We start from the raw sequence: 24,904 nt of genomic DNA, 5'->3' as shown, positions 1-24,904 counted from the left end.
ATAAGCCTAATATGAGCCTAATAATAGGCTCATGCCTATAATCCTTGACTACAAATTTGCCATTTTATTTGCTCAACATGTCTTCCTAAATCACCATTATTCTTCTCAAGATAACTGTTTTTCCTAAAGCATTCTTTAGAAGTTTCTTTGGTGAAGATCTTTAAAAAAGAGTGACTTCCCAACTTTATCTAAATATATACATCATCCTTTGTTTTGGGTTTGGGGAGTATACCCATATCCTGTTTCAATATTTTGAAGATACTGTTCCATTTTTATAACTTCTATTACTATTGCTGAATAGTCCTCTGGTAATCTAATTCATTCCGTATGTGAAATCCTCCTGATTTCTGTGGAAACCTTTTTTGTGGTAAGTTGGTTTTGTTGCATTTTGTCACATGCTCTTCAGTTTTATTCTAAGGTTCACAGCTAGGATTTTATTTTTAGTTTGGATTCGTGAAGGCAAGAACTGGGGGAATTGTTCATCATTTCGAAAAATATTCAAACATTGTCCTTCACCATTCTCTCCTGTCTTTCTTCCTGGAATTCTAACTGGATAAATGTTTTTCTTCGTAGGATCTCTTTCATGTTACTTAGATTGGCTGTCATAAAAATCCTTTTCTTTTTCTCTATATTGTGAATTCCCTGTAACTTCTCCAAGTATCTTTCCATTCCTTAACTGTCTTGAGCTGTGCAACATTCAAATCATTTATTAATTCTACTTATTATACTTTATTGTCTGAAATACTGTTTGACTCTTTTAAAACTGCTCAGTCATTTTTATAGACCCCTATTCATTCATTTTTAAGTTTTACTTTTTATTTCTTTAAGTACCTTATATGTACATATTACTTGATAATAATGGCAATATATTTAAACTTTGTACTTGTAACTACAGTTTGTTGTTTAGGTGAAGTACTATACATGATGGTTTCTTTTCTTCTGTTTTTGAGTTATCATAATGTGAGCTCATTTTCTTTGGAATCTAATTTGTGGAAAAATCTTTTTTTTTTAATTGTGAAAAAACCATCCAGAGGGGATTACAATTACATGGACAAGATAATGTGTACATTTCTTATCAGGCATTGTAGCCTCCTCCTTTGTTTCCCCTTCCCATCCCTTCCCATCCTCCCCCCGCCCCCCCACCCAATCCTCCCCGCTCCTCCCCCACCCCCCTCCCTGCACCAAAGTTGTAAAGTTCATTTTTGACATGACTCGTACATCTCATTGTTACAATGGGTCTACCTGTATCCCTATTTAAACAATTTGTTTTTCCCCTTCCCTTCCACAAATTATAACAACATCAAATACAGTGAAAGCAGGGGTTATACTGTGGGGGAGGGACATACAAAGCAACAAAGAAATAATCTTATAAATGCCTTAGAAACAATCACATGAAAGAAAAAAAAACATTTGAATACATATCTTAGGGTTCATTTCCCTAACATCACCTTATCTGACCTTTTCTGCTTGACTCAGACATATACTAGATATTGCAAATAAGGGAAACCATGGGACCTATGTTTCTTTGGGCCTGGCTTACTTCACTTAATATAATTTTTTCCAAGTCTTTCCATTTCCTAACAAATGGGGCAATGTCATTCTTTCTGATGGAGGTGTAGAATTCCATTGTGTATATATACCACATTTTCTTGATCCATTCATCTACTGAGGGGCATCTGGGTTGGTTCCATATCTTAGCTATAGTAAATAGTGCTGCAATGAACATAGTCACGTTGGTAGCTTTAGTGTGATCTTGTTTGTAAACATTTGGGTAAATGCCCAAAAGTGGGATTGCTGGGTCGTAGGGGAGCTCTATGTGGAGTCTTTTGAGGAACCTCCATACTGCTTCCCAAAATGGTTGAACAAGTTTACACTCTAATTTGTGGGAAAATATTGAGGCTTAGGTCTTATTTATTTGATTTATTTAATTTCTGGCCGGTTGTGAGGCTTGAATTCTGGGCCTGATACTGTCCCTTAGTTCTTCAACTCAACACTAGCACGCTACCATTTGAACCACAGCGCCACTTCGAGCTTTTTGTGTTTATGTAATGCTGAGGAATTGAACCCAGGGCTTCATGCATGTGAGGCAAGCACTCTACCACTGAGCCACCTTCCCAGCCCAGAGGTTTAGGTTTTAAATGTTCATTTCTTCAGAAAGTATTTGTGCTTGCTCCTGTTGGTGGCCTGAGGGAATTATCAACCCAACATCATTTTACACTTTTGCCTTGGGGACAAGAATTGAGTCACACAGATAGAATAATTTCTAGCCCTAAGTTTTCAAGAATACATTTTTTTCCCTCTAGACTTCAATCTAGAGTCTAACTGATAGGCCAGTCTCCTTTTTCACACTGGACTTTTTCTGCTTCACCCCCTGAGGGATTCACCCTTCAATGTTCTTAGGTAAGTATCTCAAGCTAGCCCCAAGCTATCCTCCTTTTTTGTTTGTTTGTTTGCTTTGCCAGTCCTGTGGCTTGAGCTAAGTGGCCTTTGCACTGTCCCTGAGCTTCTTTTTGCTCAAGGCTAGTGTTCTATCAATTGAACCACAGAACCACTTCTGGCTTTTTCTAAGTAGTTTACTGGAGATAAGAGTCCCACAGACTTTCGCTGGCTTCGAACCAAGATCCTCAGATCTCAGCCTCCTGAGTAGCTAAGGATTACATATGTGAGCCACCAGATCCCACTGTCTCCTGTCTTTTTACACAGTGTTCACTAGAGGCCAAATCCCAAGCTACCATTTGACTAGAAACTGCCTTCAAGATAAAATATCAATGCCAGTGTACTTGATTATTTCCATGGCATCATATTTTTTCAATATTTAAAAACAAATTCTCATTACTCTACTGCCAGCTACCCCAACTTAAAAAAAAAGAAAGAAAACTTGTATATATTCTACACTATTTGCAATAAAGTAGTAGGCATAGGATATACCTATTTAAAAAGTTGTAAAGGGAAGGGATGTGAAGGGTAAACAAAGGAGGAGGCTGCAATGCTTGATAAGAAATGTACTCATTATCTTGCCCATGTAATTGTAACCCCTCTGTAGAGTATGTTCACAAAAAATAAATAAATAAATAAAATTTAAAAAAAAGTTGTAAAGTTCAAATAGAATAAGACTATCTTTAAATCAGTACATTTTAGTGAATAACAATTACTATAATGCATCAGGTATTATGGTCTCATAGAAAACAGTGCATCTAAGAATCACAAGATCTAATGCATAATTCAGAGTCTACTGCTAACAAACACAATAAATCACGTCCCTTTCTTTGCTATCTACTAAGTGGGGATGACATCAGTGATTTTCACTCTGTGCTTCTAAGAACCCTGGGAACAGATAAGTTGCTGAATAAAGCTCAAGTCCCTGGACCCTTACTGAAATAGGATAGCTATGCTTTTATAGTTTTGACATATGGATCATACGAACCATTTCTGGCTTAATAAATACAAAAATCACTGGACCAGATAAACTCCAAATTTAATTTTTTTCCATGGTGACATTATAGAACTATATTTTCTCTTGAAACAGAATTTTAAACTAACAATATTTATGCTGCGCTTAGCCTAAAAGAGCAAATTGTTATTAAATAATGATGATGATGATGATGATAATGATGATGATAACATTTCATTCACCTATCATATACATTGCATTATAAGAGGTATTTTAATTGAAGATAATAGTATTACTTAGCTTGCTAAGATGCTGAGGAAAGCTAAATGGGTCAATGATTGCAAAGCAACTGGAACCATCCCAGATACATACTAAAGAGGTCAATAAATTGTTTCTACTGGGATGTTGGCAATGAAGATGATGATAATGATGGTGATGGTGATGATGATGATGTCAATAATTATCATTAAAATTCAAAATAATTTCCAATGCTGTTATCCTTAACTTCAAGATAAGAAAAGCTCAAACTCACCAATACTTAAGCTAACTGAAGATGTCAAGTTCTAAATAAAGTCTGTCTAACTCTGATATCTATTTCCCACTATGTCACATACCCTTCTCCAATAGCAAAACCAAGTAATAAAATGTGACAGATGTAGTCACTTCTTGGGACATCAAACAGCAGAAAGATACATCATCTGAGTGAACATGGTATTACATCTAGCCTTACTAACTAGGCCCTGCTAACCAGTGACTGCCCTAGTAGAAGCAGAGCAAATTTTTAACTTGTTAAAAATCTGAAACATCTGACAGTTGAGAACATTTCTACAAGGACTTGGAAGGCTTACAATAATCATTACAACTGAAAGGTCTTAATGAGTTTACTACCAACAGAGTGATTTTAGGTTTCACTGGAGTAAGAGCCTGGACTTCTCTCTGCATGTCAGAATTGATCAATAATTAAGTTATATTTCTCATCATTATGAAGCTTGAACCAATATATTTATCATGTGCATTCTTTGTCTTTGTTTTCTCTCTTTCTTTCTAGGACACTTCAACTGTTTTTTTTTTCTTCCTTCCACATGCATTTGACTACCTGGAAAAAAAGACCCTTCAGATACTATTGTCAACATATATCAAAACATCAGACTTTAAAAAAGAAGGGAAAAAAGAAATAACTTCACACAGTACACTTTAAAAAAAACAACAAAAACACCTCTTATTTCCATATTCTTGTTGTCGCTGTTTTTTATTTTTGTACCATTTCATATATATATATATATATATATATATATATATATATATGTATGTATGTATGTATGTTTATCCAATTTGGGGGAAGGAAGGGGAATAACAAATGGTGAGACAAAGGACAAAGGGCGAACCAATGCAACAGTGATACTCACAAGACACTATGTTGGAAATGAACTTTACAACTCAGGGTAGAGAAGGAAAGTATAGAAAACAAGAGAGGGGGTAACACTGTTTGACAAGAAATGTAATCATTAGCTTACTTATGTAACTGTAACCCCTGTGTCCATTACCCTTATAATAAAATAAATGGAAAAAATTAAAAATCACATTGCATCACATAAATATGTAGTTATTTTTGACCACTCAAAATGAAATTTTAAAAATCAATAAACAAATTGTTGGCAGGAAACAAAAAGAAATTTCCAAATGCATATCTCTCCATCAACCATATGCCATATCAACTTAAAATGTAGGGAATGGGTTAAATCTATTTCATGGACAACAAAGAGTCCATGGGACAAATTAAGTTTTATTAAAATACAAGAGTTGGGGTTTTGTTTTGTTTTGTTTTTATTGCACTGTTTTCAGTGCTTTCTTTTTTTCTTTTTTTCTTTTCCTTTGGTTTAGCCTCTGTTGTCACTGTTATTGATTTCAGTAGCCCTTGTCTTGTATATATGTTTATCTGATTTGGGGAAGTGAAAGAGAATCACAGAAATGGTGAGACAAAGGACAAAGAGTGAACCAACGCATTAGCAATACAAGATACCATGTTAGAAATAAACTTTACAACTTGGAGGGTAGGGGAGTCAGGGGGGAGGGAAAGTGGGAGAAAACAAAGGAGGGGAAACACTGACAAGAAATATACTCATTACCTTACTTATGTAACTGTAACCCCTCTGTACATCACCTTTATAATAAAATTAAATTAAATTAAAAAGTAAAAAGAAATGATATCTACTTTGGAGTCAGGCACCAGAGGCTCAACCCTGTAATCCTGCTACCCAGGAGGCTGAAGGCAATAAAATCATAATTCAAAGCCAGGCCAGGCAAATAAAAGTCTGTGCGATTTTATCTCTATTTGCCAGCCAGCAAAATCTTGGCTGCAGGCATGGCTCAAAGGGTAAAGCACCAGCCAAGCAAGCAAACTAAGCAAGAATATGAGGGACTGAGTTCAAGCCCTGGTACCAGAAAAAAATGCTCATTGGTTGGGCCTACCAGTGTACCAGAATTATGTTTGCTTTGTGAATGTAGCCTTATCTAAGTAATATTTATTCAATTTCCACTAATCATTCACTCAATATTAATAGGGCAATTATTCTGTGACTCAACATCTGACAATCAAGTCAGATGTTTATACGCTCTGTCCACAATGTTTTTTGTCACAGTGTTTCAGGGAAAGAAATTTGAGAAGGGGCAGGACACACATTCTCATGGGAAAAAGAAAAAATTTTCACCTTTCGGGAAGAAAACAATAAGTAATCTACCCAGGCACAGCAACAACAATTTTAACATTTACTGAACACAACTATGAGCTCAACAATCAACTTAAATGTTTTTCATATGCTACTCCATTTAATTCTATTAACAAGTTCATGGAAGTGAATTATTATGTCCGTTTAACAGATGTGACCGTTGAAGTTCAGAGTAGTTAGTACACATGGGGAAGGTATACAAAACATAACCCAGGACTGACGGAAGCCAGATAACTTTATCACTGTGCTACTCCACTCCACTCTCCTCCAAGAGAAACAGATTTCTAAGTCTTCTACAGCTCAGAAGAGATAGAGAACATCCCTTTATGCACATGTAGTTCAAACATACTACAAGTTAGGTTACTTCTTATTTCCCAACTATAATTTTTTCCAGGGCAATTTTAAATCTTAACAGAAAGCATAACCTTTTAATTATGCCACCTTCTTCAGGTAAGTCCACACTTATTCATTCTGGTTGACCTAAAGCTCTCTGCATAGGGATAGAACGACATATGGATATGTGACTTATGGATAGATCGGCAAATGGGCCAGCAAAAAGAATGGGTAGATAAAGACTTAATAAACAGATGGCTGAATACACAAGTGCATGAAATCCTCCATCCTAACCCACTGGAAAGCAAATTTGACTTATTTACTAGTCACCATATTTCTTTCCTTAAACATTTTTTATTGCAGTAAAATTTGCATACCATTCAATTCAAGTAGATAGGTTGATGTTCTTCAATAAATTTACACAGTTGTTCGGGTGTCAGCCACCACTGAGGTTTTAGAACCTTTTCATCACCCCAGCTGGCCAACATCATTCTTAAAAATCCGACCTCAGCATCTGAGTTGGCTGCTGACTTATAAATCCTCAATTAATTCTCTGTCTTTCAAAACCCTGCTAAAGGCTTTGTCTTTCTTATCTGATGTGTCTGGATAGAATGGCACTTAAGATACACAGTTTGCTTTCCTGGATATTTGTCTTTGGTTGCTAGCCCATCTTTCTCTCAAGTGCTCCAGTTAAGACTTCAGTTCAGTTTTTTTTCTTCAGGTGGTTATCAATGTGATCTGATACATGAGGCTCCTCAAAATTACCCTCTTCCCTATATATCATTTTCTGTCTTTTATCTCTTATGGATTTAGAAACCGAGAGTAGATGGTAGCAGACACATGCACAATTAAGCTGCCCGATGTTCAAGCTCTTTTTAACTTGAATCTTTTAATAAATGAAACAATTCTATAATTAGAAGCACACAGTGTCATCTGTCAAAGAGGACTAATTCAAATATACAAATGCCCTAATCTTTATTCACTTCCCACAACCTATCAAGTATAGTGCTTTACATCTTACATGTATTATACAACAACCCTGAAGATTACTTTATCTCCCATAATACAGGTTAGGAGATTGGGGCTGGAAGTTTACATATCAAAAGCAATACAGCGAGGTCATATTCATAACTTGATCCTAAAGATCAAATTAGGACAATTAAGAAAATATTTCTTCTGAGACTTAAATACATAGGGATACACAAAACTGTTAGCAATTACCCATTTATAAAGTTTAGAGATTGTAACCATTCTTGCCTTGTAATTTATTTTAATTAGTCCATTTAAGACCCAACTTCAGTTCCTGCCAATCTCTCCTGGCCAGAAGTTAAATCTTATCCAACACTTGTCTCTGAAGACATATGAACCCTGATTGAGAATGTCTAACTATTTCTAGGAACAATAAAGAGGAATTATAGTCCCCTCGATGGGCACAGGAAATAACCCCAAGTTTCTAGGATGTATCACTGACACATCATTACAACCAGTAGCCCATGAACATTCCATGTGAATGTACACACACAAACGCCCACTCCACAAACATTGAACTCGTGATCTTCCCCCTCCAAACCCATCCTCTCCAAATTCTCCATTTCTATCTTTAGCCCTTTTCTATTCAGACTAGAAAAAATAAAGTCAAAACTCCTCAAATAACATCCTTGGTAAGTTCCATCTGTCTGATTTTCTGTCTTTCTCTTTCTGTTTGTCTGTCTGTCATCTTGTAGTTCTGAGATCAAATCATAGTCCTTGTTTATGATAACCAAGTACTCTACCACTCAGTTATATTCCCAGGCTCTTATTTCATACATATCTCTTGAATCAATCTCCTTCTCTTTCACTACACAACAATAATAATTTTTAAAAATTCTATTCCACACCACTATCACTCCTCTATTGGAAATCATTTCATTCGCCATCCTAATCTCCTTTTTGTCTATCTCTAACTTTATTTTCCACAAAGATCCATTCAAATACAAATTTGATTGTGTCTCCCTCCCTTAAAAATCTGCAACTTGGAACAAATATACTAAGCCTTTGTTCCTCTAGTATGTCCATCTCTATCTATCCAAGGCAGGCCTTGGAAAACTTGTTCTCCCAACTCATACCATTATTATCCATCTTTACTACAAATTCAATCTTCAAGTCAATATTAAATATAATCTATTCATGGAAAGGGGGAAGGAACTGGGATTTTGGTTAAAGCATACAAGACTTTACTTAAGCAAATTAGTGAGTTCTGGAAATCTAGTGGACAGCCTGATGAATACAGATAATACTGGAAAATTGCTATGCAAGTAGATTTAAATGATCTCACCACACAGAAAAAAATGACTGTGTGAGGTAATAGATCAGTTAGACTGACTCAACAATGTCACTATATATACATACATATGTGGAAAGGGCTGAGGATGTCAGTCAAGTTGCAAAATGCCTGCTTAGCAAGCAAGGGGACCTGAGTTCTTATCCCACTACTTGCAAGAAGAAAAAAAGAATCCATGTTTTAACTGTAAGTTCAAACAATTCTATATGTCAATCATATACAAACATGGGGAACAACATGTTTATAAGGAACAACACACACACACACACACACACAAAACACCACCACCCCTGACCCAACACCTATGTACAATGTTCTACTCAAGGAAGCCATTCTTGCTTCCCAATTAGAAAGAAGCTCACCTTTCTTAGAGAAAGGACTTTACATATTTGTTCCTCTTGTCCCTAAGACAATATCCTAGTCTATTACAGTTATTTGATTAATGTTTACTGTTAATGACTACATTCTTCTAGTCTTTCCAACTTAAAAATTGAAGATGTTTTAGGGCCAGGTCTGGTGGCACATACCAATCTTCCCAGCTACTACAGAGACAGAGACAGAAGAATCATAGATGTAGGCCAGTCTGGGCACAAATAGTGTGAAGCTCTCTAAAAGCAATATATTAAAAAATGACTGAGAACAATGTTCAAGTGGTATAGCACTTGCCCAGCAAATATAAAGGCTTGAGTTTAATCATCAGTATTATGAAAGCAAAAATTACAGCATATACACATGCAGATACACACATACAAATTACATGAGTATAAATGTGGAGCCATTTGGGGGATGAAGAAGGGTAGGGGGAGGAAACAATGATTCGAACACATGGCGTCTATGAAGATAGCATAAGAAAATTCACTGAAAGCTACTAACAGGAGGGGACAGGGGAAAGGAGAGTGATAGATAAAGTTAATTGGACTAAGTTATAATGAATAACTATGAATCACCTTAGAAAAACCCATTTGTATTATTAATATACATCAAAAAACAGAGGAAAGTAAAACAGGCAACACTAAATGTGGGGGGGAGAGGCAGCAACAAGAGAGGAGAGAGCCAATGGAGAGGGTAAATGAGGGTGAACATGGTTGAAGTTCCTTATATGCACGTATGAAAACTGAACAATAAAATGAGTTAAAAATCTTTTAAGACATCAGAAGGAGGGAGGAGAGAGGAGAGATGAGGACAGTGGGTTTGACCAGGATATATTGTATGCATGTATAGAAATGTCACAATGATGGGGGCGGGGAGAGATGGGAAGGGATGGGAAGGTGAAACAAAGGAAGAGGCAACAATGCTTGATAAGAAGTGTACTCATTACCTTGCTCATGTAATTGTAACCCCTCTGTCGGGTATTTTCACAATAAAAAAAAAGAAATGTCTCCATGAAACCTCCCACTGTACAATTCGTATGCTCATAAGAAGTCACAGAAAACTGGAAGTGTTTTAAAGAAAAATAAACTGAGTCTCAAAGAAGTTAACTACTTTCCCTATGACAATAAAATGAGTAGGTGATAAGACCAAACCTAGTCCCCAGAATCTCTCCGCAGGACTGCTTAGCTGTGATTGGAATCATCAGGGGAAATTCAAGGACTGTTGACCATGGCCTGAGTAGACAAGCATTCCATCAGCTATAACATCTAGCACATGCCTAGATCTTTCAAAAGAGAGAACCCTTGCTTTTTCCTTCAGGAAACACACTGCTGTTACTCATTGCTTTGGGAAACACACAGAAGAGAAATCATTTGCCACAGAACACAATCCATGAAAGAGATGCTAAGATGGGTAAGCCCACTGAGAGCTCTTGGCTAAGTGCTTAAAATAAGCAGATGCTCAGAGAAAGACACACAATCTCCTGAAACAAGCCTTCAAGTTTTACTCCAAACACCTGCTTAATTTCAGTTCATCACCAGGGGTATCATTCCTTCACTCAACAAAAATTCATTAAACACTTAGGACATGCCCAGGCATTGCATCAAGCAATAAGGATATAGCAAGAAGAGGAATACCATAGAAACATTGTACACATATCTTTATGACCTTACACTCTGGCAGGGATAAATGGCTCTGAGCATCTCATTACAAAGGACATTATGATGGAGAGGTGCACAGAATTCTGGGACTGTATTACCAAAACAAGGGTCCTAAGGAAAAGGATTGAGGAGGAAACTTCAAGGATGAATGAGGTTTGATGGATGAAGATAGAAACTCCCCAAATACATGGAGCAGTAAGTGACCATGACATGTCCAAGGAAATAATGAAGGAATACAACAAACGTTGGTGGTCATATATTTCCTCCTCTGGTTAGGATCAATCTAAAATTTAGACTCTCTCTACTGGTCCTCTATCTGCAGGTTTTTCATCATGACCAGTAAACACTAGGAAAATAATTTGCTTTGTTTAAATCTATTACAATAAAGTGCCCCAGACCGCTACTTTCTGTGCCCTTTTTTTATTTTGACAAAATCATTCACTTGACAATGATGGACATGTATCTATATGCTTTACTCCTGTGACTAAACAGACCATCATATTCGGTAGGACTTAACACGGCTAAGGTAAAGTAACACCATATAGAGTCCCAATGCCTGTCCTCAATTTCCTGCCCATAATCTAGTCTCCTGTAGTTTAAGCCATTGCCTTTGAAATTACATGCCTCAACATTCTGAGAAAGCACTGCAAGTTCCTCTACTCTGTTAAATCTGAACAATACCTCTTCCCTCCCATAGTACTTGCCCAAACCTTTAAATTCATACAAGTAGCAATCGTTCACCGAAATTATATTCCTCAGAGGTAAGGAATCAGCTTGATTTATGAGCTAGTGATGAGGAAAGTGGCCCAAAGATCCTTTATGGAAACCTGGACTCCCTTACATACTCTCCAATCCAAATATGGGTGAGAAAATTCTATCAGCCTTCGGTGGACAGTGGGTTGGGCCATCAGGAAAGGTTAAATTCCATATTCAACCAAGTTTCAATCAATTGGTTTCTTTCTGCAATAGTCCATATTTAAGGGTTGTCCTTCCCAAATAAGCCTGGACTTAGTTTCAGGTCTTCTTTCTAGGACAACATATTTCCTTTCAGAAGCTTCCTAGATTTTCATGCACTGGAGTTCTCTCATGGCCACTGGCTTCATGTCTTCCCTGAGACTTTACTCCCCTTCAAATGTACCCTGCTCCAGGTCTTGCCAGTCGAACCTACAGCCTTGTCCTCAATGTTTAAGTGATGGCTGAAGAACTTTGTATCAGAGGCCATCCATCAGTACACGGAGGATCTAACCCATCCAAACACTGTCACTCCTCCATCTGCATGCTAGCTTACAGGCTCTTGAAATGCCTCTTTTCCAAGTCTCTTCTCGCCTCAAATAACCTCAAATCCTCTCTTTAAAACCACTTTAATTATAAATTCACCTCAAATGAGAGGGAAAGGCTGGGTTTGGTGGGAGGAAATCATGCAATGCCAAGATGCTTTGGGAGGATCTAATTGAAAAGCATAAAATCTTCAATAGTACAAATAATCTCAACTAATTTCAGTCCAGGCCAGATGACAAGGCAAGTGAGTATGAATTAAAATTACAGATAAACACATTTGGAACAGATGTTGGGAAGAACTTTTTTCCAACACTAGAAGTCATAAACATGCAGCAACACTCTCCAAAGTCATTGGCGACATTGAAGATACAATTAGAGTTGATTATGAAGGGAATGAAAACCCTGAGGAGTGTGTCAAGAATTTGGGGGTGGGCCAAATGATTGGTATGTTTTCTTCGTGCAGCCCTAAGAATGCATGGTCAAAATTATTGATTTTTTTTCAGCCTTTAACAGAGAGCACCGGATATTCATGTGCAATCTTTTTCTGCTGGGTCTGTATGCAAGCCTTTATTACTTCTTTCCAGGAAAGGACATAGACGCCCCTCCAATTGCGTATGCCCCAGATCCATCTCATCACCTTATGCACCAAGTGGACAGGCTCCTGCTATGGCCATTATCTCAAAGTAATGAGGAGGATAAACAAATTTCATGCTGCTAGTGCAAACTGTTCGGATGCATCATAGAAATGCTGCAGCAGTGATCAAGGATGTTCTGGGTGGTACAGCTGGTAACTGACATCATGATCCCCAGCAATTATAAAGAAGCACATGCCCAGTATCCGTCCTCTATATTTCTTTACATGTGTCTTCCCAAACTGATCTGTTCCTAGGGGCATTCTGGCTTTGCTAACAAACCTATGGGTTTAACTACCTGTTTATCCAATTACCCAATATATCCTCAAATAAAAAGAGAATTCAAAATATGTTATTTTTGTTTGTCATGTCAGTGTGGGGGACTGAACTCAGGACCTTGTTCTTGCTAGATGAGGGCTCCCCTCTTGAGCTATGCTTCTAGCCCCAAGAATATGTTTGCTTAAGTATAAGGTTGTGGGTTTAACTCCTACAAAGGGAAAAATTCAGTTTAACACTATAGTCTATGCCTTTCATCTTTATTAGTCAATGGGGGTACCAGTAGATACATTCAAAAATGTGTATCAGTTTGGTAAAAAAAAAAAAACAAATTCAAAATCAAACTGGAAGTAATAATTTGAGAAAATAAGTTGTAACCAATAAAATGTTGTTTGTTTGTTTGTGCCAGTATTGGAGCTTGAACTCAAGGTTTTGAGGTCTTGTTTATCTTTTTTGCTCAAAAAAAGTGGAGTCATACCTCCACTTCTGGCTTTTTGCTGACTAACCAAAGACTCTTATGGGTTTGTCATCTTGGGTAGTTCCAAACCACGATCTTCAGATCTCATCCTATGAAGTAGCTAGGATTATGGGAGTGAGCTACTAGTTCCTTGCTAACATAGGTTTAAATACTACTTCAAATATGTAATCTATGGAGTTTTATCTTATGCTAATAATAAAGTCATTTAAAATCACAAGTACAACCAGGCGGTAAGTAGCCATGCCTGTAATCCTAGCTACTCTGAAGGCTGATATCTGAAGATCATGGTTCAAGCTGGCTTGGGCAGGAAAGTCTGTGAGACTGTTATCTCCAATTAACCAACAAAAAACCAGAAATGAAGCCATGGCTCAAGTAGTAGAGCACTAGCCTTGAGCAAAAAGTTTGAGGACTATTCCCAGGCCCTGAGTTCAAGCCCCAGGATCCAACACAAAAATAAAAATAATAAATAATAAATAAAATCCTAGACATAAAAATGACATAAATATATCATGTGATAGGAATGATAGTTTTAACTACATTATCTCTTACACTTAAAGAATCATAAATATAATCATTGGAACAAATGTTTGTTTGTTTTCAAGGGAAATTTATGGATATTATATTATCATCCAACTGGGACAGAAAGTAAAATCTACTCCAGCAGTTTCCTCACTTGTCCAATCTAAAGAATTGTTCTATGAGTTGGCTGATCAGAGTCTTAATGACAATAAACCATCAAAACTTCAATTCCCCAGACAGGCACAAGAAAGGTTTCAGGTTAGACTTGAACTTCTGAGGAATGATACTCTGAGGGGATGATATTCCTCAGACTAATGACTAGACTGACCCACAGTGAGACAGACAGAGATGATAAATGTGCTAACTGAAGAAATGGCATTCCATGCAAGAATTGAAAGGCCACATCTACTTCGGTTTCCATAATCAATAACATCAGGGTGGCAGAATCCCTATGGCTACAACATCCCACTGTATTCATTCCTGAAACAATGCATTTCAACCTGTCAGAACCTCCCCGCATGGGTCTCTGTGGACAATTTCAATCCATGAAGTAGAAGATGGAGACTTTCCATATACAGGGCAAAAACCATTTTACATAGAAATTGGGTTCTTCTCACCTTTTCATCACTTTCTGTTTTAGCAAGAAGGAAGGGGGAATGAGAAAAATTGGAATATTTTCCCATAAAAGAGAGCCCTGGGCTTTCCAAATCTTTTCAAAAAAGTAATTGTTCAGTCCCCTCCTTATCTAGGAGTCCACTGAGCAAATACAACATAAATGAGACAATACATACATGCATACATATGTAAACATACACACACACATATATATACACATATATTGAGTGTGTATGCTGGTACTGGGGCTTCAACCCCAGGTTCTGCACTCTCTTCTTGCTCATGGCTGGCACTCTCTATTACCTGAGTTAGGCCTCTAGTTCAGCATTTTGCTGGTTATTCTGTCGATGGAGACTCATGGACTTTTCTGTACAGGCTAACTTCAAACCACTATCCCCTAGATTCTAGCCTCCTGAGTAGCTAAAATTACAGATGTGAGCCACCAACACACAACATAGATATATAGCTGAACAGATACCTTTTCAAAGGAGAATATGTTTCACAAAAGATGTGGTTAAATATTAATGTTACATCTACAGATGCTCTTGGGAAATACATTGGAATTAAGAGCGATGGAATAGAATTTGCAGAATGCCTAGATCATAGAGGCACAAGAAAGTTGAAGGTGATAGAATCTTAAGCTTGTTTGACTGATACTTTCTCCAGCGTTGTTTAAATTGTAGAGTTTCATAAAGAAGAGACAGATTACTGCCCAGACAAATACTATTTTTATTTTCTGATTGCCTGATATGCAGAGACCTAACCATTAGGAAATGAGCTAATGTTCTGGATCTTCTGTGTCAATAAGGAGAAGTAGTAAATAAATGCTGGTGGGTGGTGCTATAAAAGCCCTTAATCAAAAAACAATATTCCAGCATCTGAATTGTGAAGTAAGAAATCCAAGAGAGCTAATAGGCTCAAATAGTTGTTGTTGTTTGTCGGTCGTGGGCCTTGAACTCTGGGCCTGAGCGCTGTCCCTTAGCTCTTCAGCTCAAGGCAAGCACTCTACCACTTGAGCTACAGCGTCACTTCCAGTTTTCTGGTGGTTTATTGGAGGTAAGAGTTTCACAGACTTTCCTGCCTGGGCTGGCTCTGAACCGCGATCCTCAGATCTCAGCCTCCTGAGTACCTAGGATTACAGGTGTGAGCCACGGGCACCTGGCTAGGCTCAAATAGTTTAACTCACCATACTTACCAAGAAATTCCCAACCTATTACATCTTTCCTAAACACATGCCCCATTTCCTGTCAAAATATAGAGTCTCCAAGACCTTTTTCCATACATACACATCTCAAATGAAAACCATCAGTTTCCAGATTGAGATGTCTTGATTTGGAAAGGAGTGAGTATGAAGAAGAAAGTTCTCTGTTTCACAGATTGGCCCTAGCTAAACTCAAGTCTATCAAGTCTTACTCCTGCATCTCACTCTTCCTCTTGACAGCTCTTTTGATAGAGAGGGCATGCTTCCTACACAAATGCTAGCAAAAGCAGTGGTACTTGATCTGCTCACTTTTACACTGGGTCAGAACAATGGCATTCCTCCTGAATTTGTGCAGCCTGATCAATGATTCTATTCTAACGAATCTATAAGTCAGAAAATATTTGCATAAACCAAATCCCACTTGGCCCTCTAACAAATAACAAGTGGTGGATTTTACATTAAATTATAAAAACCTACGCAGTTCCCTTATCAGTTCCCAATAAATGCATCCCTCTGAAAATTCCACTTGATTTTTAAATGTCCAAGACATCCCAGCTGCAAATATATAATTGCAGGTTTTTTTTAAAGCAGATAATTTAGGAAAAGTACTCTGAGAGCGTAAGACCAAAATATCCTCTTGGTGTCCCTTTCTTTAAAAAAAATGTTTACCAATCTCTGTGCTAGAAAAAAATGATTTCACAAGGTTAGAATATGAAATTAACTGAACTAAACTATTGTGCTGCTACATCATCCTTAATTCAAAGATTAGCCAAAAACAATGTTAAGTTGGTGGGTTTTGGGGGGTGTGAATGAAGTGTGTGGAGGTAGGCATGTTTTAAAGTAGTAGTTATAAGTTTAACTGCATTTACTTCTTAATGGAACCAACCCAGATGCCCCTCAGTAGATGAATGGATCAAGAAAAAGTGATATATATACACAATGGAATTCTATGCCTCCATCAGAAAGAATGACATTGCCCCATTTGTCAGGAAATGGAAAGACTTGGAAAAAATTATATTAAGTGAAGTAAGCCAGGCTCAAAGAAACATAGGTCCCATGGTTTCCATTATTTGCAATAACTAGTATATGTCTGAGACAAGCAGAAAAGATCAGATAAGTCAATGTTAGGTGAAATGAACCCCAAGATAAGTATTCAAATGTTATTTTCTTTCTAGTTATTGTTTCTAACGTCTTTATAAGACGATTTCTTTGTTGCTTTGTATGTCCCTCTCCCATGGTATAACCCCTGCTTTCACTGTATTTGATGTCGGTATAATTTGTGGAGGGGAAGGGCAAAAACAAAACCGTTTAACTAGGGATACATGTGGACCCAATGCAACAATGAGATGTACAAGTCGTTATGTCGAAAAACGAACTTTACAACTTTGGCGGGGGGAGGGGAGAGGGGGATTTGGGGGAACGGGGGCGGGGGAGGTGGGGGGAGGTGAGAAGGGAAGGTATGGGGAAACAAAGGAATAGGCAATGCAATGCTTGATAAGAAATGGCGGGAGGATTGGGTGCGGGGCAGGGGAGGATGGGAAGGGATGGGAAGGGGAAATGAAGGAGGAGGCTGCAATGCTTGATAAGAAATGTACTCATTATCTTGCCCATGTAATTGTAACCCCTCTGTACAGTATTTTCACAATAAAAAAAAAAAAAGAAATGTGCTCATTACCTTGCCCATGTAATTGTAACCCCTCTGTACGGTATTTTTACAATTAAAAAAAAAAGATTTGAATAAATACTAGGCTCTCCTAATCCATGTAATTCCCTCTGGTTGAACATTGCAAAAAACAAGCAAGAGTAAGAGTAAGCAAGTAAGAGTAAATTTGAGGAGGAAGGAAATTCCAAAAGAGGGACAGCAAAACGATTCCTACCCAAGCATTAACTCACAATCAAGCATTACTTATGTGTAGCTCTTTTTCTTAAAAAGAAGGTAGAAAAGAAAAAGTTACATATAATATATCTCATGAATAAGGATCCATCATAAGTCATTCTGAGTCTGATATAAGAATTGGCTCATGGCGTAGGCTAAAAAGAGTTTCTCAATCCCCCTTATGAGAAATAATGATAATAATGGTTATTATTGCAGGAATATCATTAGCATTAATATAGGAATGATCATCTCTTGAATGTTTATCGCATGCTGGGATTATGCTGGGTGCTTATGCATTATCCCATTTAATCTTCACAGTAGTCTTATGAAGTAGATACTATTATTATCTTCATTTTGCAACTGAAGAGACCAGGACTGAGAAAAGTAAATGGGATACGAAAGTGCCCGTGAAGCACTGCAGAGTTTGAAATATAGGTTATTATCACTGTACCATTCATTAAACCTTCACCCTCACCCCAACACCACCACAAACACCACCCACACCAGCTCCACTCACCTCTACAGACACTGCAGCACTGATTCTCTGGAAGAATATGATCCTTTTCTGAGCAGTTCAAAGGAGGGCACATTTCCGTAATTTTTACTAAAACTCCACCCTGGAAGCCAAATATTAGGAAAATTTTTTAAAAAGCTGTTCAAAGATATAGCTAATGATCCAAACTTATAAGACTCATTTTTAATATCCTGCAATTATCACAACCGACACCGACAGAACAACATTAACAACACCCTCGGGAATTCCACTAATAAATGATGACAGTGCAAATTACATTGCTGAAACTCTTGAAAGAGAAAGCCAATTTCCCCTCTAAGGGAAACAGCCTCAATTTCAAGGTTCTGAGTATGTTTTATAGAGCAAATGGGTGCTAGCAATTGACTCCTGAGTAAGGAGGTCTAATTCGCAAGCCTGACCAATTTCTTGATGTGAATTTTCTAAAAGGTCAATTTTGAGATATCACCAACATGGCTTCTTCACTGAAAGCAGAATTCGTCTCATGAGCTTCTGTGAGCCAGTTCCTGCATTCCACAGGGTAATGGCATTATGAACCCTAAGGTAAGCAAACACCTGCATTATTCTTGATGAATTCAAAGTTTGGTGGAAAGAGGAAAAATACGATAATCTCTTAAACTAAAAAAACATAATACAGTATAGCAATACCTCCCCCCAAATGGGCTGTACTAAAATGTATTATAGAATAATATAATAAAAGAAGAAGAGGTCTTACTGGCATAGGAAATATACAAGGGCTAAAGAAATCAGGTATGAATGAAAGAGGTTTAGTTAACTAAATACTAGTATTTCTCTTGATACAGATAAAATCACCTATATCAAAATGATAAATATTCAGCAGCTGGATCTTTATGACCTCACTTCAACTAAGGTCTTCTTTGATGGCATTACTACATCTGTATTTGTTTTGTTTTGTTTAAGTAGCTCATTAATTACTATCCTTTAAAATGCTAGAGAGGCCTTTGTTTTATCTATAAGAGTTTTTCTCTACCATTTTTACAGGGATGTTTAAGACAGCCAAGAAGCAAAATGGAAGAGAATCTCATTTAAGGCCAAAAGTCTGTTCCACACATGGATAGAAGAACAGGATAGAAGCCATCAGCCAGGACACATGGAAGAGTTACTGAGTTTTCCATTTCTAAGCCGTTCTTTGGTTCCAGGGCCCCCTTCTCAGCCCCAGTTTCCTAGTTCAGCAAGACCTACTATTATATCAGGTATACCATTCTAAAATGTGAATACTAATAACATTAACTATGAAATAACAATTTCCAATTATTCATCTCCTGAGTAGATTGTAGCATGGATCCCTGTCTTTTCTCATAATTTCCTGCCTGGATAGGCCAACATTTAGCATTCTGTATCTTTGCTTCTGTTCCTTTGCTCTCCATTACCTAAACTTTTTCTTATATACTGATTCTTAGAACTAGCCCTAAGATCTGAGAATTACTGCCTCTGACTCTCAATCTCTGTTTTCTACTAGAGTCCATTTTCATTCTTCACTCCAAGTCAAATTGGGCAGCCTCAAAAATTAGCACTACTCCTAATGTAAGATTCCATTCCTGACATAACTTAGTTTTTCCTAGAGAGAATAAAACAAATTACTATAATGGACAGTAATAATTCTATTATTGGGGCATAGGAATATGCCAAATTACCAATCTTTAATATTATCCTTAGATATTATGTATTTATCCCAATTCTCCACTGCTTCCTGGCGTAAGTAGAAAAACAGACACTGCTGCATCTCTTTTGTGCATTCTATGTTCCTACTCCTAAACTGTGAATGCTTTACTACTAATGACTCATCTCTGTCACCCTTAGAGGGTTGCCCTGGGACATAGACCGTGTCTATGCAGAAAACCAGAATTATCTATAAATTCTATAACTCTGTGCTCATGGCCCAATGCAAATGACTACATTAGACATTGTTTATAGAGAAGGGACAATGTCTGGGGTTTCATTTATGTTCCAGAAAAACTAGTGGCATCTGTAAAGCAATTAGGAGATGGTCAGGATCTGGGGACTCCTCATAGATTATGTTGTTATCATTCAAGAAAATTACTAATAAAAAGATGAGTTCAGTCTCTCTTACTCTAGTAAAAAAAACAAAAAATAAAGAGAACAGGTATATATTTTAAATGCTTTATGATAAAGGAAAGTCTATAGCAAATGCTTTAGGTAAAAACACTGAGAAAAGTATCCATTATAAAAATATTTTCTTTTGTATTTTATGTTATTGTGAAGGTGATATACAGAGGGGTTACAGCTATTATAAGTCAGGTAATGAGGATATTTTTTGAGCAGTGTTACCCCCTCCCTTGTTTTCTTACACTTTCCCTCCCCCCACTGACTCCTTTCCCCTAATGTTATAAAGTTCAATAAAAATATTTTCTAATTACTTAATAAAAATCTAGTGCCATCAAAGTGTGTCTGGAATTTCACCTCTAGTTTTACCTTTGATCTTTCTCTGAAACTGTACCTTTGCTGAGTTTCTTTGTTCCTTCCCCCCCCCCCACCGTCCCCCAATGGCATGCTCCAGAGTCTACTGGACTAGCTTCTCTTCAGAGCACGTATATAATGAGCCACTTCTACTGAAATCCTTAGTTCAGGGTCTACTTCTAGAAGAATCCAAACTACGATGATGAAGATACATTTCATTCTTGCTATCAAAATTCAAATTAATAAAAGTAATTATCTCTAGGTGATAAGATTCTAGAGTGGTTTTCATTTTGTTTCTTAAGCTCTATTCTCTAAATTCAGAATCTTACTATATGAATGCATACTTGATTTTCTGAAATAAAACATGTTTAACATAAAGTAGAGATTTCTTTTAATTACTCACAAAAGGTATTTGGTTTATTTCATTTTATTTTTTTATTTTTTGGTTGGTTGTAGGCTTGAACTCTGGGCCTGGGCACTGTCTCTCAGCTCTTCAGGTCAAGGGTAGCACTCTATCACTTGAGTCACAGCACCACTTCCAGTTTTCTGGTGGTTTATTGGAGATAAGAGTCTCTTGGCCTTTCCTGTCAAGGCTGGCTTTGAACCATGATCCTCAGATCTCAGCCTCCTGAGTAGCTAGAATTACATGCATAAGCCACCAGTGCCTGGCTAAAACGGTATTTTTTTAAGGGTCATATTTTAACTTCTCAATCACTTGGTCAGTAATTCTCATTAACTTTTTTTTTTTTTTGCCAGTCCCGAGACTTGAAATCAGGCCCTGGGCACCGTCCTTGAGCTTCTTTTTGCTCAAGGTGCACACTCTACCACTTGAGCCACAGCATCACTTATACCCTGTCTGTTTATGTGGTACTGAGGAATCAAGCCCAGGGCTTCATGAATGCTAGGCAAGCACTCTATCACTAAGCCACATTCCCAGCCCCCTCATTAACTTTTAACATATTTAATGAGTAAGATCATAACTCTAAATGTTTATAAAGAGAGAAACTTTTATATGTTTCTAAAATTTGAAATGTGATTGCTGTAGTACAAATACTACTAAATCAATTATTCGAGCTACATAGTAAAACAACCCTTTTTTCTTTACTATTTTGAAAACTATTCATAAAATATATTTTAAACTGTTTTTAAATCCTCTTGATTTATGGCATGATATTTTATAACCTCTGTATTGAGCTCTATCTGGAAAAATACATTTCTTATTATTATTTTTTTTGTAGGTTAGAGAAACTATCACCATGTCATTGGTCAAATGTAAGCACTCAAGTTCTATACTAATTAATCACTGTGCTGCAACTTGAATTTCTAACTACATGTGAAAACTACATTTTTAAGTAAAAAATATTGTTCAGCTACAGAAATGTTTGAGAAAAGCAATAATTAAACAAAATGAAGTCAGACTGCTAAAAGAGCGTATTGTTCTTGATTTTCAAAGGAAAACAATACGCTAACTTCTGAAAATATTCGGTGAAAACAGTTGAGTTGCTCCTTCTTTAATTAGTGCTGCTAAAACTTTAAAATGATCCCAGAAAATTGAGACTGATGGATCTTCAGGTTGCCTCTTGTCAACTGAGGAGCTTCCTTTGTACCACAGAACATAGAAAACTGAGAACTATTTTTTCTATTTTCTCAAGGATGACACTACAATGTGCCACTTGAGATGCATAGGAGAGAAGTCAATCCATTACATGCAACAGATATCATCAGCATTAGGCCATTAGCATGAAGGCCAGAAGCTTGAGAAAGGCTACTTGGGAAAGACTACTCATCCTACTATTCTCTGTCCCTGCTAACTACTTCCATTGCATATACCCCTCCCAAAGCTCTTATATGGCCTTTTTATAAATGCTGCCCTTGAGTAAGGAAATCACTGGGCCCTAGCCTGACCAATTTGATATCCTTAGATAGACTGAAAAGTGATTATTTAATCCTTCAGAAACTACCACTCTAAAATATAAAATTATTTAGGTGAATTCACATACATGCATACATGTATACACAACGTGTCTAAAGTGAATAACCTAAAATGTGGCTTATTTTGGAGAATGTTCCATGTGCTGCTCAGAAGAAAGTGTATTCTGATGCTGCTGGGTGAAATATTAGGTAGATGTCTATGCAGCTGTTTAGGTCTGAGGTTTCTCTGTTGAGTTTTTGCCAGGTTGATCTATCCAGTGCAGATTGTAGTGTGTTAAAGTTCCCAACAATTAATGTCTTTGGATCTATGTGTGATTTTAGGGACAGTAGTGTTTCTTGGATAAATTTGGGTGCTCTGTTATTTAGTGAATAGATATTTAGAATTGTAATATCCTCCTGAAGGAGAGATTCCTTAATTAGTATGTAATGACCTTCTTTATCTCTTCTCGCTAATTTTACTTTAAAGTCTATTTTATCTGATAGTAGAATTACAACTCCCACCTGTTTATGGGGGCTGTTTGCTTGGTAAATTTTATTCCAGCCTTTCACTTTCAGACTATGTAGATATGTACATATGACCATATAAGATAATGCTAAACAAAATGAACTCCAAGACATTGACACAAGAGGTTTTTCTTTGTTATTTTTCAATGTACTATGTGATTTTTTTTGTTTCTTTTATATGTTCTTCTCCCTATGGTATATCCCTTATTGACACTGTTTTTGATTTTGGTACCCTGGTATTGCATATATGTTTATTTGAATTATGGAAGGGGAACAATATTAGAATGTTTTTTCTTTCTTCAAAAAAAAGAAGGCCAAGCCACCCTATATGTAGCACCTATCAATATAGAAAGACTATTACAACATTGTACCCACAAATCTGACTGGACCTGGCATTCCTATTGCTACTCAAAAGAGAGACATGGGAAATATGATAAGGAGTGTTCAAGGAGGTCAACTATTGGGGTAGATTTTGGCAACAGGAGACGGGATATAGGAAGGAAACCTCTCTCCCTATCACCCTCTTCCTGTAAAGGAGTCCTGTCTTTGGTTTGTATCACCTTGAAAGCATCTGTAAGCCTCTAAATACCTCATTCACTTCCATCTTTAAAATATATTTCACCATTTCTCCCAGAATGTGATGAAGAGAAGATGAAATAATGTGAGTAAAAGTGTTTGGGAAGATGGTCTGCTCTGAGATAAAGTGGTTCTGTCAGCCGTTCTGAAGGTGTCTCACAAAACCAGCAGTGCTTTGCTGTAGTTTGGGGCTGCAGTGTAAAGCACAGCCTTGTTTATGCCTGCTTGCCTTTCCTTCTTTACTTCCTTGTGTCTGCCTTCAGTTTTGCACTACGAGGACTGTTCTTATCAGCACCCCATAACTACAGAAGAAGGAAGGGAGGAAGGAAGGAAGGAAGAAAGAAAGGATGGAACGAAGGAAGGAAGGAAGGAAGGAAGGAAGGAAGGAAGGAAGGAAGGAAGGAAGGGAGAGAGAGAGTCAAGCCAAAACTCCATACCTCAAGTTGTGCTATCTAGGAACCTCAGTTAGATAGGTAAGGAAGATAAGGTTCTCTTGCCAAATTTTCCAGCTAATATTGGGCAGAAGGGAAGTTTGGTTAGGCAGCTCAGCATGAAGCTCTGGGAAATCTTATTATTGCATTTGGCCTCTTCCATCTCATTTATATTCCTCTAGGGCTGATAGGTATGCCTATAAGATGATCTCTTCTTATTTGCAGTGAGTGAGGTAAGAAAGTGAAAAAAGCACAGAACTACGTTCTCTTCCATCTGTCTGAGACGTGCTTGCTAGCTTCTCCCTACTAGACCATGGCTGTTCTCTCTGATTTCAGACTTCTGGGACTTGATCTGAGAGATGAGGGTCCATTAAAGGTGAATGAGCATGTGTCCTAAATTGCTTTGCATCTTTAGGGGTGACAGGGATTGCTGTGTTTCTTTGGGGTGATTGGAGGAGCACTAAAAGTAGATAAGAAATGATGAAATTCCAATCATGCACAGTGACAGCAAAGATATAAACAGAGAATAATTTGAGAACTAGTTATAATGTTGAAATGGAAAGACTTGGTGGGTGGGCAGGCAAGGGGGAGGCTGTTGTGAGGAGGAGGAGGAGGAGGAGGAGGAGAAGGAAGAGGAGAAGGAGGAGGAGGAAGAGGAAGAGGAGGAGGAGGAAGAAGAGGAGGAAGAGGAAGAAGAGGAGGAGGAGGAAGAGGAGGAGGAGGAGGAAGAAGAGGAGGAGGAGGAGGAAGTAGAGGAGGAGGAGGAAGAAGAGGAGGAGGAGGAAGAAGAAGAGGAGGAGGAGGAGGAGGAAAAG

The 24,904-nt window shown here is 37.5% G+C and overlaps 1 protein-coding gene across 2 annotated transcripts in view; it reads right to left on the bottom strand.

Moving 5' to 3' along the window:
- The window catches only part of Nell1 (neural EGFL like 1), an 822,774-nt gene that overhangs the window by 575,723 nt on the left and 222,147 nt on the right, over positions 1 to 24,904 (bottom strand). For both annotated transcript variants that reach the window (XM_013019667.1, XM_013019668.1), the window contains exon 10: positions 18,193 to 18,292. In XM_013019667.1, the coding sequence (XP_012875121.1) occupies positions 18,193 to 18,292 (100 nt within the window). The remainder of the gene's footprint in view (positions 1 to 18,192; positions 18,293 to 24,904) is intronic.

This window comes from Dipodomys ordii, unplaced genomic scaffold (genome assembly GCF_000151885.1).
Source record: "Dipodomys ordii isolate 6190 unplaced genomic scaffold, Dord_2.0 Scaffold46, whole genome shotgun sequence".
Lineage (NCBI taxonomy): Eukaryota > Metazoa > Chordata > Mammalia > Rodentia > Heteromyidae > Dipodomys > Dipodomys ordii.
Note: the sequence above shows the minus strand (reverse complement) of the source record. Positions and strands in the feature narration are given on the sequence as shown.